The 16272-nt window shown below is 58.4% G+C and overlaps 2 protein-coding genes across 2 annotated transcripts; both read right to left on the reverse strand.

Moving 5' to 3' along the window:
* Positions 1–503: 503 nt before the first annotated feature.
* DCS_04115 (putative DNA helicase ino-80) lies at positions 504–6748 on the reverse strand (the record flags this gene model as incomplete). The annotated part of the gene is made up of 3 exons (XM_040801427.1): positions 504–664; positions 724–5916; positions 5998–6748. The coding sequence occupies 3 exons, from the start codon at positions 6746–6748 to the stop codon at positions 504–506; spliced, it is 6105 nt and encodes a 2034-aa protein (XP_040656460.1).
* A 3976-nt stretch (positions 6749–10724) lies between these two features.
* DCS_04116 (CbxX/CfqX) lies at positions 10725–16272 on the reverse strand (the record flags this gene model as incomplete). The annotated part of the gene is made up of 2 exons (XM_040801428.1): positions 10725–14225; positions 14800–16272. 2 exons carry the CDS (start codon positions 16270–16272, stop codon positions 10725–10727), a joined length of 4974 nt encoding a protein of 1657 aa, XP_040656461.1.

Raw genomic sequence — 16272 nt, forward strand, 5'->3', positions numbered from 1 at the left:
GAATCAAGAATGACAGAGGGGAGGCTGGGTGGATGATGGCTAGCTGGACGTCTCATCGTTGCCCGATTCAAGTCATTGATGCGAAAGATGGTGTTACTTATCCCGAATATCAAGACGCACAGCATCCATGCCAGATTTTGCATGTCGCAACAGTCTCGCGTGACACCAGTGCATATAAATGATCCCTGGTAGCATTACATCCATCTAGAGGCGGCAGTACACCACCTACTTGCATCAGCCAGCCTCGGAGAGCTAGTCGTCCCTCTACCCGGCCACAAATATCGTCATGCCGTTGGGTTCCCGTCTAGCAGTCCCGTCTAGCAGTCCCGTCTGTGAGCGTACGAGTACACCGGCCAGCGTACAGAATGTCTCCTGGAGAATGAATGACCCATCGTACGCCTCCTCATGCCATCCCTGTTCTACCATTTCTCGCTTCAATGATGATACAACCGAGGCGAATCTCGCCCGCCTCGTCACGCTTCTTCCTCTGGTTCGGGCGGCGGCTAGAAATCGACCATGCCGTCGGCAATGGCCAGACGCTGCTTCGTCGTCTTGGCTCTCTTTCCACCCTTGGCCCTGCCTCGCTTGCCCTTGATGTCGCTCTCGGCAGGCGTCGCCGTGCCCGACGCAGCCGCTTTGCTGCCGTCGTCAAAGTTGCCCTCGCCTGCCAAAGCATGTTAGTCACGGCGTCCTTCGTCATCAAATCCGGTCGGCGAGACTCACCCTCGTGGTAGAGGTCGTCCAGGCTGGCCGTTCCCTCGGCCTTCTTGCGCTTGCCGCCCCGCTTCTTCTGCTTGTCCAGCTCGCCCGACGCGAGCAGTTCCTTCTCCCGGCGCTCAATCATCTCCGCCTGCTCGTCGTCGGCCAGCCACATGGCGATGTCGCGGTTGCGGTTCTCCGGACCGCGACGGCCGGAGAAGTCGACGCTCGCGCCGCCGCCCTGGATGACGACTCGTTGGACCTCCTCCTTCTGCAGGGCACGCTTGCGGATTCGCTCCTCGATGGTGCCGCGGGTGATGAGGCGGTAGACGGTCACCTGCCGTGTCTGGCCGAGTCTGTGGGCACGATCCATGGCTTGCGAGTCGATCGTCGGGTTCCAGTCGGAATCGTAGAAAATGACGGTGTCGGCCGACGTGAGGTTGATGCCTAGACCACCAGCGCGGGTGGAGAGGAGGAAGATGAAGATGTCGGGTCGGGTCTGGAAATCGTGCACCGTGTCACGCCTGTCCTCGAGCTTGGTGGAACCGTCGAGGCGGCAGTACTTGTAGTTGCGGTAGGTGAGGTACTCCTCCATCATGTCGATCATTCGCGTCATCTGGAAGTACAGGAGCACGCGATGGCCCTCGTTCTTGAGCTTGAACAGCAGCTCGTCGAGCTGGGCCAGCTTGCCGCTGTCCGTGACGAAGCGGCGCATCGACGGGACGGCAATGTTCGTGAACCGCTTCTTCTCTCCGTCGGGCTTCGGCAGCAGGCTGTCGGTCGGTCGCAGGCTGAGCGGGAGCTTCCTTTCGATAAACAGCTTCTCCTCGTGCGCATCCGAGCCGTAGAGCGCCTTGCGGATGCCGAGGTTGAACAGGACATCCTGACGCTCGGCCACGGCGCTCGGGCTGCTGCAGGAGACGTGGATTGGGGGCGCCGACGCTCGCGGTCTTCCCGCCATCTCGAGACGGCCCAGGCCGGAGTCAAAGTACGCCTGTCGGGAGACGTTCATGAGCCGGCCGAGGATGCCCTCGCTCGTCGCGTCGGTGAGCGCTTGGCGGTTCTCGCGAGCGCGGATCTGGAAGAGGGCGTGGACGGGCGTGAAGGCGTCGCCTTCGGCCTCGTCGTAGGCTACCGGCAAGTGTGCCAACCTGTCGCGCGATCGCAGCTCGGTGACGGCGCGCGAAAATAGGTCGCCGTGGGCCGCTTTGCAGACCTCGCCGAGCGACGTGTCGGCGAAGCGGAGCCATGAGAAGGCGTCGGCACCTTCGGTGCTCTCGCGCGCGTTGTCGGGCGCCCAAATGTTCATCAGGTGGCCGAGCGCTTTGTTTCGCCAACCAGCCGTCCGGTTGTCCTCGCTCGCCTTGAAGAGCCGCCCCCCTCGGGTCCAGACCAGCGACGGCAGCTCGTAGCTGATGAGGCTGCGGGTGGAGTAGCCGACGTTGACGCTCGTCCCCTCGCGCACAAACGAGGCCGTTTCCGCAAAGTGGCCGCACGAGAAGGGCGACGTCACCTCGGCGCGCTCGAAGAGGTCGGGGTGGTTGCAGACTTTGCGGAACTGCATGACGAGGTTCATGAGGGTGCCCGAGTCCTGATCGTCGCCCATGGTCGCCTTCTCGACGAGATCCATGATGTTGATCTGGTTCCGCAGGTTCCTGTAGTAGGCACGCTGGCGGTAGGTGAGGTCGCAGAAGACGTCCAGCTCGATCTTGTCGCCGAGCTCCTTCTGGACGTGCTTCTTCACGCGACGAAGCATGAAGGGCTTGAGGATCATGTGCAGGCGCTTGAGCTGGTCCTCGTTCAGCTTGGTGTTGCTCTGCGCGTGGGACTCGATGTCCTTGGAGAACCATTCGCTGAACTCGTCGTGCGAGTCGAAGAGGGAGGGCATGATGAAGTGGAGCAGCGCCCAGAGCTCCTGCATATTGTTCTGGATGGGCGTACCGGTGAGGAGCAGCCTGTTTCGGCAGTGGAAGCCGAGTAGGGACTTCCAGCGCGAGCTGGAGGAGCTCTTGATGGCCTGCGCCTCGTCGAGGATCATGTACTGCCAGCGCATCTTCTGGAAGTAGGCGACGTCGGACACGACAAGCTGGTAGGAGGTGACACAGACGTGAAAGGCGGCATCCTTGCGGTACGTCGAGTGCTTGCGGTCCCAGAACTTGCGAAGCACCTTGCGGTCGCCGGCGCTGCCCCAGTAGGGCAGGATCTTGAACTCGGGCACGAACTTGGCAATCTCCTGTTGCCAGTTGTGGAGGGTCGAGGCGGGGGCGACGACGAGGAAGGGGCCCCAGATGTCGTGCTTCTCGGCCAGGTAGGCCATGACGGAGATGGACTGGACCGTCTTGCCAAGACCCATCTCGTCGGCGAGGATGCCGTTGATGCCCTGCTCGTACAGGTTGACGAGCCAGTTGAGCCCCTTGAGCTGATACTCCTTGAGCTGGGCGTTGATGAGCTTGGGCTGCTCGATGTCGACGTCGCCGAGGCCCGTGGGGTTCTGGAAGTTCATCTCGCCCTCCTCGTCCATGTCGAGGCCCTGGTTGTTGAAGTCGCGCGCCTTCTTCTGGGCCTCGGCGATGGCGCTCTGGGCGTTGGCCATGGCGGCGGCGCGGAGCTGCGTCTCGTCCTCGTTGTCGAAGTCGAGGTTCTCGAAGTCGGTGACGGTGGCGGCGGCGGCGGCGGCGGCGGCGGCCTCGGGTTCGGCGATGTCGAGCGTCGACGTCGGCCGCACTTCGTGGCTCTCCTTGGCCACGTCCGGGTGGTCGGTGCTCCGCTCGACCTCGTCGGTCTTGATCTTCTTGCCGATGAAGTGGGAGTAGAGCTCGGTCTGGGAGATGAGGAAGTTGAGCTTTCTCTTCTGGCGGGCGGCCTCGCGTTCGGCATCCTCGCGGCGCGCGTTCTCGATCTCCTGCTTCTCGGCGGCCTTGCGCAGGTCGCGTTCCTCGCGCTCGTTGCGCTTCCAGAAGCCCATCATGTCACGCATGACACGCTTGGCGCGGGCCTGCAGGTCCTTGGTGCCCTTGTTGGTGCGGAGCTGCCAGCGCTTGGCCTCCTTGGACGCCAGGATGGCCGTCTTCTTGAGGTTCGAGCTCTTGGTGGCGTACGAGTCGACGGCGAGCTTGAAGGTCTTGTTGACGTCCTTGCGGGCCATGTCGCGCCAGATCTGCTCGTAAATCTGATTGTAGCCCTTGCTCGTGAACTTCTTCTCGAGCTCGGCCGCCTCGTCCTTCTTCTCCTGCTCGGGATCCTTCTTGGCGCCGTCGGCGCCGTCGGCGTCGGCCTTCTTTTTCTCCTTGTCCTTGGACTTGTCCTTGGATCGACCCTTGATCTTGATGCGCACCTTGGCCTCCTCCTTGGCCGGAAGCTCCTTGCCGGCATCGAGGAGGGCCTGGGCGGCCTCGGCCGAGGCCTTCTCCGCCAGCTTCTGCTCCTTGGACTTCTTGGGCCGGGATCCCTTCTTGCTCTTGGCCCGGGGCGTGTCGGCGTCCGAGGCCAGGAAGCTGGACAGGTTCCCGCCGTCCATGTTGAGGTCGATGTTCCGGGCCGGGCCCTTGATGCCCTTTTCGAGAATCATCTTGGTCTGCTCCGCCTTCTTGTCGGCACGGGCGGCGTCGCGGAGGTGCTTCTGGCGTTCGGCCTCGTCCTCGGCCGCCTCGGCGCGGGCCAGGGCCGCCTCCTTCTGCTCGATGGTGACGGCCATGGATTTTTCGCGACGGCGCTTGCGCTGCATGTCCTTCTTGCGCTCCTTCTCGGCGTGGAGCTCCTGGTCGCGGACTTCGTTGAGGGCCTCGTCGTAGAACACGTCATCGTACCGGCGCTTGCCGAGCTCGGCGTGGCCCATGAGCTTCTTGCCGGCCGTCACGACGTAGTCGTCGAGGCGCAGGCGGGCTTGCTCGGCGTCCCGGTCGGCCATGAGGCGTCGGCGCTTGCTGGCGCGGTCCCGGTAGGCATCCTCGTCGAATTCGGTGGCGTCGAGCTTGGCGACCTCGTTGTCGATCTGCAGCTCGGCGTTCTGGATCTTCTTCTCCATCTCGCTCGACCAGGTGCGGGGCTTCGGCTGCCCGTTGGCCTGACGCTTGGCCGAGGGGCGAGGGGCGGGCGATTCCTTCTTCAACGACGACCTCCGTTTGCTCTTGGGCACTTCGGCATCCCGGATGTCTGAGGCGCGGCCCTTGGTGGAACGGCGCGCGGGCTTTTTCTTGACCACGATCTCGCTCCGCTTCGCCGTAGGCGCCGTCGACTCGTGCTCCGTCTCGGCATCCTTTTCCACTTCGGTGTCCATGTCGACATCACGTTCCGGCTCGTGCTTGGGCCCGTGCTTGGGCCCATGCTTTTTGGACTCGTGCTTTTTAGCCTCGTGCTTCTTGGACTCGTGCTTCTTGGCCTCGTGCTTCTTGGCCTCGTGCTTCTTGGACTCGTGCTTCTTGGACTCGTGCTTCTTGGGTTCGGGGTTGGATTCGGGCACGGGCTCAGGCGGCGGCTTGGGAGTTTCGACGGCGCTCGGTCGATCGACGGGCTTCGCTACGGGTTCGGAGCTGGAAAGAATATTGGAGAAGGACATTGGATCGGCACGGTTGGCCGTCTGCTTGTCCGTCAGCGTACGGCACGGCACGGCAAGCGTGTGAGAGCAAGGCTCGGTCTCACTCACATTTTTCGACGCCGAAGCGGCCTTTGGAGGCGAGGCGGCGGCTGGCTCCGACTTGACGACAGCAGGAGCTGCCGAGCCGTTGGGGGTCGCCGGGGGGGCATGCCTCGACGACGGCGAAGCCATCTGAGCCTGCCGACCCGGGGGACTGCGGGAGCCGGCCGGCAGGGCGGTGGGGTGAGCGTGGGAGAGCGGGCTGCGAGATCGATTGTAGGACGAGGCCCCAGGCGACGAGTAGGAGCCGTTTAGGTACGACGACTGATGCTTCTCTGTGGCGGGTTGCGAGTACGACGGATAGGGATCGCGAGCCTGATGCCAACGTTTCAGGTTAGAGAGCTGTGGCCTTCCAGAGTACGTGCAGTCATGGTGAACGGGACGGAGGGAAGAGGGGAGGGTGGACAGGCGGGAAGGAGAGAAGGGAGAAAGGAGAGAAGGAGACGGCGCTGGAGAAGGGGGAGGAGTGGGCGAGGATGGATTCTCGCGGTGATGATGTTGGATGGGCTGAGGTGGGTGTGGAAAGGGGCGAAAGTGAAAGGCAAGGTTAGATGGGTAGGTTTGTGGTGGTGTACGGTGCTGTGCTGTAGCGTGGTGTAGCGCAGTGTGATTTGCTCAGTGGTGCACGAGTCAAAAAAAAAAGAAGTGGACTCGGTCGAGCGAACTTGCCTTTGGCGTGGCGGCCCAGCCAGCAGCATCTGAGACGCGGCGTTCCTTGGTCGTGTCGGTCGTGGGATCGTAGAAGCTTCCCGAGGCCGGCTTGGTCGACGAGGAGGAGGATGCGGGAGGTGCGGGATAGTAGCCGGCACCGTGGCCGCGACGAGGCGAGTCGGGCGCCGGCGGTTGGTGATGGTTGCTCACCGAGGATGGTGTCGTCGAGGCGAGGCCAGGACCGGCCGCCGACGGCAGCGGCGGCAGCGAACGGGCAGCACCGGCAGGTGTCGATTTCGACGAGGACAGGTACGGGCTGGCGGAGTGGTGTTTATGGCTGCCGCGTCGCGAGGGCGATGGAGGATGCGAGCCCCCGCGGGCTTCGGCGTCGGCGGCGTCGGAGTTGGCCTTGGCCGCCTTGGCCGTGCTGTTCGCATTGCTGCCGGGCGAAGGGTAGGGAGCGGGAGCGGCCTTGTACTCGGCGTGCGTGCGGGTGGGCGATCGCAGGTGGAAGGCCGAGTGCGAGTGCGAGTGCTCTCGGCGGGAGGGAGCGACGATGGCGGCGTCGGCGGCAGCGCCTGCATCGGCTTCGGCCTTGCCACGCGTCGGGCTCGGGCTCCTCATGTCGCGCAGCTGGTGGTGGTGCTGATGCTGATGCTGATGCTGATGCTGGTGATGGTGCTGCAGGGGCTTCCCGTCGCGTTCGTCGTCGTCTGCGCCGCGGTGAGGCCGCTGGAGCACGGTCGAGCGGAAGCTATTTTCCATGGCCACGTCGCCTTGGGCGATCCCCTCGTCGCTGCTGGAGAGGCCAATCTGCGGTAGGTGCAGTTTGCAAGGGTGACCGGTGGCCCTAGGACTGCGGCCCCATGTGCGCGTGGGCGGGCGAGTTGTGCGTCAGCGTCGTCGTAGGGGACAGCTTGGCGATGGCACAAGGGCGATGCAATTTTCGCCGGCTGCGCGTTGGTGCTCGGCCGATGCAACGGCAAGGAGAAGCGACGCTACCTTGGGCCGTGGTCGAGCTCGAGGGTTTGATGGAATTTTGCTTTTCGTGGCTCGCCTAGGCGGCGCGATCCAAAGGCAGGGCAGGGCAGCGAAGGAAAGCACTACTGTGGTGGTGACGATCGGGGCGAGCGGCCGACCGAGGGCGAGGTCGCAGGCGATGGCGATCTCGATGGCGATGCCGTGGTGTTGAGGAACAGGAAAGGAATGAGTAATGAAAACGCAGTGATGGCGATGGGAATGGGGGAAAGGGCGATGAGGGATGGATTGGCTAGGGGAGGGTGGGCGGAGAGGAGCCGTGCCGGTGACTGGTGATGCGGCGAGACCCAGCCCAGGTGATGATGGCGGATCCCGATCATGTTGCAGCAGGGCGTCGCTTCGCTGCCAAAAGAAGCCATTTTTTTCTGGACGAGCTGCCGTCGGCCAGTCCGCGCGCGACGCTTTCGCCCATCGACCCTCACCACCATCTCACTCGCCGGCACCACCGCTATTATTACCCACTCCGTCACTAATCAGCGGCACGAGCCAGCATCGGAGCGACGAGCAACGATCAGCACCACCACCACCACCATCCAGCGACGCCGGCGGCACGCATTCTGGCCTCGGGTCCATGTCCCCGCGCGAGTGCATGCACGAGTGCCTGGGACGGCGAGCCGCTCTGCGCTTGTCGCCTTGCCCAGGCGGCGAGCGAAAATGCCGTCACGGCATTGGTGCCATGTCCATCCGTGATTTCATCCTAATCCCGCCCCCCCGGCCCAAGCTCTAAGGGAGACCCAGGTCGCTTTCATTCCCCAGCGCCACCAATGACGAACAAACAATGCAAAATAACAGAAGTAGAGGCCCATCGGAACCGCCATCAATGCCAGACAGCATGTCCCGTACATGCACTCTCGTCAGGACATGGGCAGGCGGTGATGGCGGCGGAGCTCGAGTCGATCACGAAATGAGGCACAGGACTCCCGTGACGGAGTCGCCCATGACGAGCGACGTTCCATAGTCGTCGATGCAACCAGCAGCAACCACCAAGACAGGCTTCGGCAAGCGGGGCCACCATTGCACCTCTCGCCTCCGCGCCACCGTTTGTCCGTGCCGGGCCCTTGCTGCACAAGCTACGGCCGACAACACGCACTGGTATCTGCGCTTCGTGCCATGCTCCCTACACTATGAGTTGTTGCTTGCTTGCAGACGAAAGGATGCAGTCGGTGTGACAGGTGCAGGTGCGATTTCTGGTGCTGGTGCGAATTTGCGTCACGTCAAGGTGCAGCAGGCAGCAGGCGCACATTCAGGCACCAAGTAATACAGTACTTGTGCAAACGCATGTGCAGACGCATGTGCCAACGCAAACGTCGTTGCTCCCGTCCTTCCACGAGCGAGACATGACGAGCTGCGGCGCTTCCATCGAGGCGAAGGAAAAAAGGCGCACTGGCAGGGAGGGAGAGGGAGCGTCGTGTCCGTCCCCGCTGGCGGCATCGTGAATGATAATATTAGTATTACTCGGTGCGGAGTACGGAGTACAAGTCTTACTTTTCTGCCATGTGTGACCAACTTTGCACCACAAGTACCTAGACAAGTACATGTACGCACGCATTGGTAGCCGAAGGCAATTAAATGTTGTACTCTGTACCTACTGTAGCACACGATTATTGATACGCGGTGAACAGAGCGATACCTACGGCCACCCTGCATGCGAGGGCTGGTTCGTCGTGCGGCACCACGTCCTTCTCGGGCACCGATCCATCTTCCTCGACATCTTCCTGACATCAGTGCACAAGAACCACGGGCTTTCGGGTACATCAATCAACCCTGCGGTAGTGGTACGACACCAAGACTGCCTTTGTATGGATGTGAACGCAGTAAACAGTTTGGCTGCTTTGCGTTCGCTCATGCTCCTTCCCAAGATGCTCCTTCCCAAAGTACTGCCTAGTATTTACTCCCACCTGCACTGCACACGGAAGGAGGACATGCACGAGCACATGTGCGTACGGATATGCCTCTGTGTACTCCGTACCAACAGCAGTATTACTGGACGCATACTACATGAAAAAAAAACACACGAGCCAACCGTCCAGCACTGCATCGTACTCATAATGATGATCTGCTGTCTCTGGCCAAGGAGGCTGACACTCGCCGTTAGCGGGTCTGGGCCACCCGATGGCGTATGCCAGCTCCTGGACCCCAATCCCCAAGGCGCGAAGTGGAGGCGACCATCGTGGCTTCAGCCAAGCCCACTTTTCCCATTCGGTTTGCTCGGCTCGCTTCCCTTAGCTAAGCGGGAAAGAGGGTCGAAGGAGGCAGGCATTCATTGCCTTTCCTCGCTCCAATGAAGAACCATCCACACGGTGCAGCGAATTGTATTTACGTAGCCAACACAAACGAATGGCACCCTCGTCTACATACAACTAGTGCTCATAGGTAAGTACATTTCCCATCAGTGTCGATGTAGGCAATTGCGACGTGGTGGGAGCTGTCTTCGAGACACTTGGCTGTGCATTCGAAACGTACTGTACAAGCACAGTACTTACATGTAAGTAGCTTCGAGAATGCTCCGTGGCCTCGGTCTAGCTCTAACTGCTGCAGGAGCAACAAGTGCTCTTTGATGTGCGTGCCCCGTACGGCTGGCTACCCATTAAGACATGCACATATACAGTACGTATGCACTGTGCTCCGGGTTCGTCCTGGCCAAGATGAGGATTGCCTCCTTTCCATGATGAGTATCGCCTCCTTCCAACGAGCATCGCCTCCTTCCAATGAGCATCGCCTCCTTCCAATGATAAGTATCGCCTCCGTCCATTGATGAATATGCACCACCTCCTTCCAACGATGATCGTGACACCTCGCATGGTTGCCTACACTGCGATACAGTATAAGCCGCGTACTTGCCCCCACGGATATCGTACTTGCACGCCATTTCTGCCCCCTCCCACCGTTCCTTCCGAGAAACGAGTGCCTCAACATTTGCGGCGTCCTAATACAGCACTCGCCATCTCGAACTACCTGGTACGGGGCAACTTTCCGCTGAGATCCGCCGCGTTCCACCAGCTTCCACTCCTCACCATCCTTCTTCTCCCGGTGCCAGTTCTGTACCGTGCAAGTAATGAATGCTCTCCCGCAAATCGCCAATCCCCAACTGTGTCCCATGGCCCACACATGCACGCATTCCTCAATCGCACCCATGGCGATGCCTATCTAGGCTTCGAAGCCGGATGCGGTTTACTCGCGTATCTGCACACGACTTCACCAGCATACGCATGAACAGAGTGCTCGCTCAACCAGTGTCGTTGTTCCTTCGCTCCGTCGGTCACAATCTTCTCGTGCAAGCTGTCGTGAGCGCTCGCTCTCGGTCGCCGCTCTCGCGGTTTGCTGACAGTCACACACGCGGCGGAAAATGCCATGATGCCAACAGCGCGGTGACTGGCTTCTCGGTCTCTTCTGGATGGCGCCTCCCAGCGCCTGCCTTCGGAAGCTAGGCTCACGGCGTCTCACGGTCACCGCCGCGTCATTCAAGATGCACCAAGATCGTGAAAAAACATGGAGGAATGACTTTTCCCTTCGACGTGGCAATTCATGTCAGCGGGAACAACCTCGGATCCGCGGTGAATGGCAGTGAGAAACGCACTCGTGTGTGTGGGCGAAACTTCCTTTTCTATGCGAGGCAGAAGACCGATTGTCACGATGGAGCACGTGTTTCCTCGTTCCTATGTATCCACGAAGCCAACGACTTGCTACACGTGCACGCCTGCGCTCAGCTCATGGCACCCAAGGCATCGTCTGCCATCCAGTGACTACCTCCCGCACATCGATAACCACCTTGCTGTTTGATCCACTGATATCCCACCGGGCAGACACCGAGTGCTTGCAGCCGCGCCTTGTTGGCCTCCTCTCTCCTTCGCTTCTCCTCCTCTGCGAGCACCTGGCGCACAATTCTATCCCGAGCCGCCGCGCCGGCCGACGCCTGGGCCTTCTTGAGCTTCTCAAACTCCAGCTCAAGTCGTTGTTCCTCGAGTCGATCCAGCTGAAGCTGGTTCCAGATTTCATCACTCACGCCGGCATCACGGACTTCCTCGCATGAGCCCTGAACCTGGCTCTGATCTCCATCGGAAGGATCCGGGCGAGTGGTGACGATGGCGTCATTCGCTTCGGGGCGAGCCTCAATGTCGGCTTGCGCCGGCGTCGCCGCCGTGGTGCCCGCCAGCTGCGGCGTCCGGCCGAGCGCCGCCTGGGACGGACCGCGCAAGGAAACGGAGGAGACCTTGCTCTTCTCTCGGCTAGTCCTGTCCTTGAGCATCGCGCTCATCTCTCCCAGCACATGCTCCTCCTCGAGCGTTGCGATGGTACCCGATAGCTTTACTCGACGAAACATGACTTTGGCCAGCTGCTTAACATCTCTCGCATTGCCCCAGCCTGCCACCTTGGCCAGAGACTCGAATTCTCCTACCATGGCAGCACCAAAGGACTCGGATGGGTATTCCAAGCATGATACGTCAAGAGTCTTTTCACTCTTCAGTCTCATTTCCTCCTTCTTGTTGGCCAGCAGACTGGTGAGGAGTTTGACGCAGTCTTCGGCGCGAAGAGGCTGGAAATTGATTGACTCCGGGAAGCCACTCGACATTCCAGGATTGATGGACAAGAGTCGATTGATCTCTTCGTCATATCCGGCCAGTATGATGATGAGTTTTCCTTGGTACCTTGGCTTTGTGACCGAGTCTACTAACTCGTCGACCGCCTCCTGGGCGAAGCCGCCTCCGGCGAGACGGTAGGCTTCGTCAATGAACAGGACCTGTCCGAGAGCTCTGTCGAGCAATTGCTGTACTTTAGGTCCCGTGTGGCCGTCGAATTTGCCAATCAAATCGGTTGCTGAACATTCCGTCACGTTCGCCGTGGCCAGCAATCCCATGTCGTAGTAAACCTTGCCCATCTTGCGTGCCGTCGTCGTCTTGCCGGTTCCCGGAGGTCCACGGAAGAGGAAGCTGAACGGAATCTCATCTCCCGGATCCATTTTCATCTCGTTCAGCAGCATTGCACGCTCCTGGAGCTCCTCGAGGAACGCGATGATCTCCTCACGCCCTACTTCGCCCTCGAAGAGCTTGGCGACATTCGTATAGGTGCGCTCTGCTCGATCGAAATACTTGTCAAAGTCCACGGCTTCCAGCAGGTTCTTGGTCCCTTTTTTTTTCGAAGCGCGTTCTTGGAAGCTTATTTTCGCCCTGGACAGCAAGTTGTCTACGGCGCCACCGTTGCCAAAGTTGGGCCTGTTCCGTTCTCGACGGAGGACTCCCAAGGCGACTTGTTTGGCCTTACTAGCGGCAGCAAATCCCGAGTTCTTGAGCTTGAGGTCCAGTATAAGTTGCAGCTGTTTGTCGTCAAAGTCCTCAAAGACAAAGGGCGAGTCGACTGAAAATCGTCGACTCAGTCCTGGATTCACGTTGCGGAACATTGTGTCCATTTGCTCCTCATACCCGAGCATGATGACGCATCGATCTTCGCCAGGCACGTTTTGGACTTCGGCGACAAGTGTGTCGATTATTGCCGATTTATATAGGTTGGAAGTTGAGCCATCACTACCTCCATCATACAAACTGTACGCCTCGTCGATGACAAGAACCTTTCCGACAGTGCTGGACAGAATCCCCTTCGTCAGGGTTTCCGACTGTCCCAGAACGGAGCCTACAAAATCCGAAGGGTTCTTGACCACCACGTCTCCGTTGGACAAAAACCCCAGTTCGGCAAGAATCTGTCCGTACAGCTTCGCAACTGTCGTCTTGCCCGTTCCTGGTGGTCTGATGAAGACACGGTTCAGTGCGAAGTCGATCAACGGCTCCTCAGCCAGCTCGCGCTGGTAGTTTGTACTCAGAGACTCGACAAGAGTCCGCAACTCTTCCTTGACCTTTTCGAGACCAATCATAGCATTCAGGCGTTTCCAAGCTTCGGAGCGTCGAGCCGCTGCTGACGGCTCGGGTCCAATGATGTCTTCTTTGCCGAACCGGTATTCATCTTGGGCCTCGCCATTCAACTGAGCAGCCCGCAATCGTTTCGACTGACGTTTCTCAATCATGGCAAGGACGTTCTCCATCGCTCGGGCGTTTCCAAATCCTTTTTTACCACGCCCACGGCCAAGACGACGCGAAGCAATTCTCATGTACAGGCCGTCTAGGCCGTCTTCAGCTGTCATCCGACCAGAGTACTTGCGTACTATTCGGTCATGGAGAATGCGAAGCAGTTCGGTGTCGTCATAATCGTCAAATTTCATCAGCAACGGAAGCCGACTGGGTAATCCGGGGTTGTGCGCCAAAAAGGCTTCCATTTCCTTTTCGTAACCTGCAAAGACAAATACAACTTTCCCGCGGAGGTTCTCTATCTCACCAAGGAGGAAATCAATGACGGCGGTGCCTCCTGGGCTGTTTCCGGACGAGAGTTGATACGCTTCGTCAACGAAGAGAACCCCACCTCCATCAGCCTTGAGCTTCTCAAGTAGTGATTGGCAATCGCGCACGCCGCCGTTGGCCAATTTGGCACCAGTCGTTTCTTCAAACACGTCGCCAGGGATTGCTCCAATAGTCATGAGGAACCGTGCCCATATGCGAGCCACAGTTGTCTTGCCTGTACCGGGGTTTCCCAGCATGCAGCAGCCAAGCCTCTCGTCCTTCAAAGGCACGTTCTGCCGAACTTTGATGTCGACATTGAACTTGGTAGAGAGGAACTCTTCCTTGATTGACTCTAGGCCAATAAGGCCCATGAGCTCGTCTAACGCAGCATTTTTGTCTCCGTTGGTACTTTTGTGCGTCTCCCATTCCTCTCTAGCCGCACTGGCGAACCCGTCGGTTTGTCCCTCCTCGTTTGCCGGAGATCCAAGTTGGGCGGAAGGCGGTGTGCAACCCTTTACCTGGCTTCTCGTGTGTTTCTTTTTCGATTCATTTACATTCCAAGGGGCACAGGACCTCTGCTCAAGACTCTCAAGTTGTCTTTTCTTTTGATTGAGCTTCTCGAGCTGCTCTTGACGCTCAGTGTCGAGCCTGATGGTTCTTCTGTGGTGGTCAATTTCATTATCCAGCTCCTGGAGCTCAAGGGCGTATGAGTCCTGCTGCTTCTGTCTCTTTTGTTCCAGCTCAAAGTCTCGCAATACTCTTCGACGAACATTCTCATCTTCCTTGAGGCAACGTTTGCATTCGCGTTCAGTCAAGCTGCAGGTTACAGTTACCTTGTGACCTCTTTCGCAAGTCTCCTCGACCAGTTCGTGGCAGATGACCTGAGAGTGATTCTCAAGTCGGTGACATGAACGACCACACTTGTGCTTCCCACAAGGAAGCAAAACTCCGCTAGTCACCGTTAGCGATGGAATGCTCGTGAAGGATAAGCTACTTACCAAGGCGATAGACAGCCTCCGTTGGGGCAGTCACGGTCGAAATCTTGCGGAGACTTGAGCAACGATTGTCTTTCTGGGTGCCTCTCGCAGCAAACGGGCAATCCATCGAAGATGCAGTTTCTCTTCTTCATCGCCTGGAACAACTCTTTCCAGAGCTCCCTCCCCTTTTACTGTTCATCAGGGTTTGCATGTTTCCAAAGAGAATGATGCCATTTCGGGCCCTTGACATGAGAACGACAAGTCGCTCGCGGGAATGAAGGAACCCAATGTCTCCGTTGGGATTGCTTCTCGTGAGCGACACGATGACAATGTCTCTTTCCTCTCCCTGGTAGTTGTCTGGTCATGTCAGTGCGGTCCGCGTCCGCTCGTAAGGCCTTTTTGACTTACCGATGGTCGAGATTCGGAGCGGAGCTTTGTCTACTGATCCTGCTGCAGATGTCATCAGACCGGCTCGGACAAGCTCGAAGGAGTCAAGGTCATTGAGAACTGCATCGTGTTCATGGCTTAGCGTGCTTTTCAAAAGCAAGAGCTGGCCCAGGTAAGGAGTGATGACGACAATATCCTTGGACTTGTATCCCTGCTGACCCAGGTACTTGACAGTTTTGAGGACCATCTCGGCCTCATATGTATTTCTCTTACTCATCCCGGAGCGTGGTCCTTCATCGGCATTCGGGCCCTCCGACATGTCCTCGGGCTTTTCGTGATGCGCAAAAATCACTCTGCTCTGCAAACCTCGCACTTTATCCCTTTTCAAAGTCTCCGGGCTGTTTTCAAGATGCGGATACGCGAGCAGCCGCGTGAAGTGTGAAATATCCGGATGACTTCGATGTTGCTCGGTGAGGCTGGTGAATTTATGACAATGCTTGATCAATCGCTCGAAAAGAGACACGTTCAGGTCGAATCCCTCACCCATTTCTACCGTCAATCTGTAGCTTCCGACCTTGGGACGCAATTGCTTGTGGTCGCCGATGAGAATGAGCTGTTTGACCGACGGACCAAGAGCCGAAACGACATGGGCCTCCAAGATCTCTCCGGCCTCTTCGACCAATACAACATCTGGCTTCACCTTTCGGAGAATGGCATGGTTCATGGCTGCTCCGGTAGTTGTGCATCCAATCACTCGCTTTCCAAGAAGTATACTCTGGCTTCTGCTGTTGTACGCCTCATTTAGCTCGGTTTGATGTCGAGCATGCGATTCAGCAAGCTCCATGTGTCCGGCGATGTGATCTTCCGCAATCTTTCTAGTCCATCTCGCATGAAGCTTGCGTCTGGACTCGGCTGGAAGCTCCCATACAAACATACAATGATCGTCAACATGTGCTGCCAAGGAGCCCAGGCCGTGGAGGGTCTCGCCTCCCATCCACCGGTTGTACAAGTCCCGGGGACCGAGAACTTTACCAGCCTTTCCGACAACGATGAAATCTTCGTCTTCATTTGAGAGCTGAAATGCGTCCCAGAATGATGTATCAGGATGGTCAAGCTCAAGATAATCCAGGATGTCACGAGTGTTGATGTGTGAATCGCTCAGTCCACCGAGGGAATCATGCAGTAGAGTCGCGGCCTCAGCTTTCTGACGGTTGAGGCGACCAATCAACCACCGCGTCGAGGAATCAAAGTAACTATCGCCTGAACTCGTACAGTTATTCAAACCAAGTGGCTTCGTCCGCTCGGTTGCCTTCGAACCAAGCCGAACCATGTCGTTTTCGGATAGGCCAATGTCCAGCAAATCTTCAAGGAACTGGTCGAGTGCGTGATTTGTGTAACTGATCACCAGCACCTTGTGATTCGTCAGGCCAATGATGAACGACAGAATCAGCGCACCAAGAAAGGATTTCCCAGTGCCAGGAGGCCCCTGTATCTGCGCCAGGGAGTTTTCAAGACCATTTATGAGCGAGTTCAGCTGGGCTCCACCAACACGAATCGATGTCAT

This window comes from Drechmeria coniospora, chromosome 02, assembly GCF_001625195.1.
Source record: "Drechmeria coniospora strain ARSEF 6962 chromosome 02, whole genome shotgun sequence".
Taxonomy (NCBI): domain Eukaryota; kingdom Fungi; phylum Ascomycota; class Sordariomycetes; order Hypocreales; family Ophiocordycipitaceae; genus Drechmeria; species Drechmeria coniospora.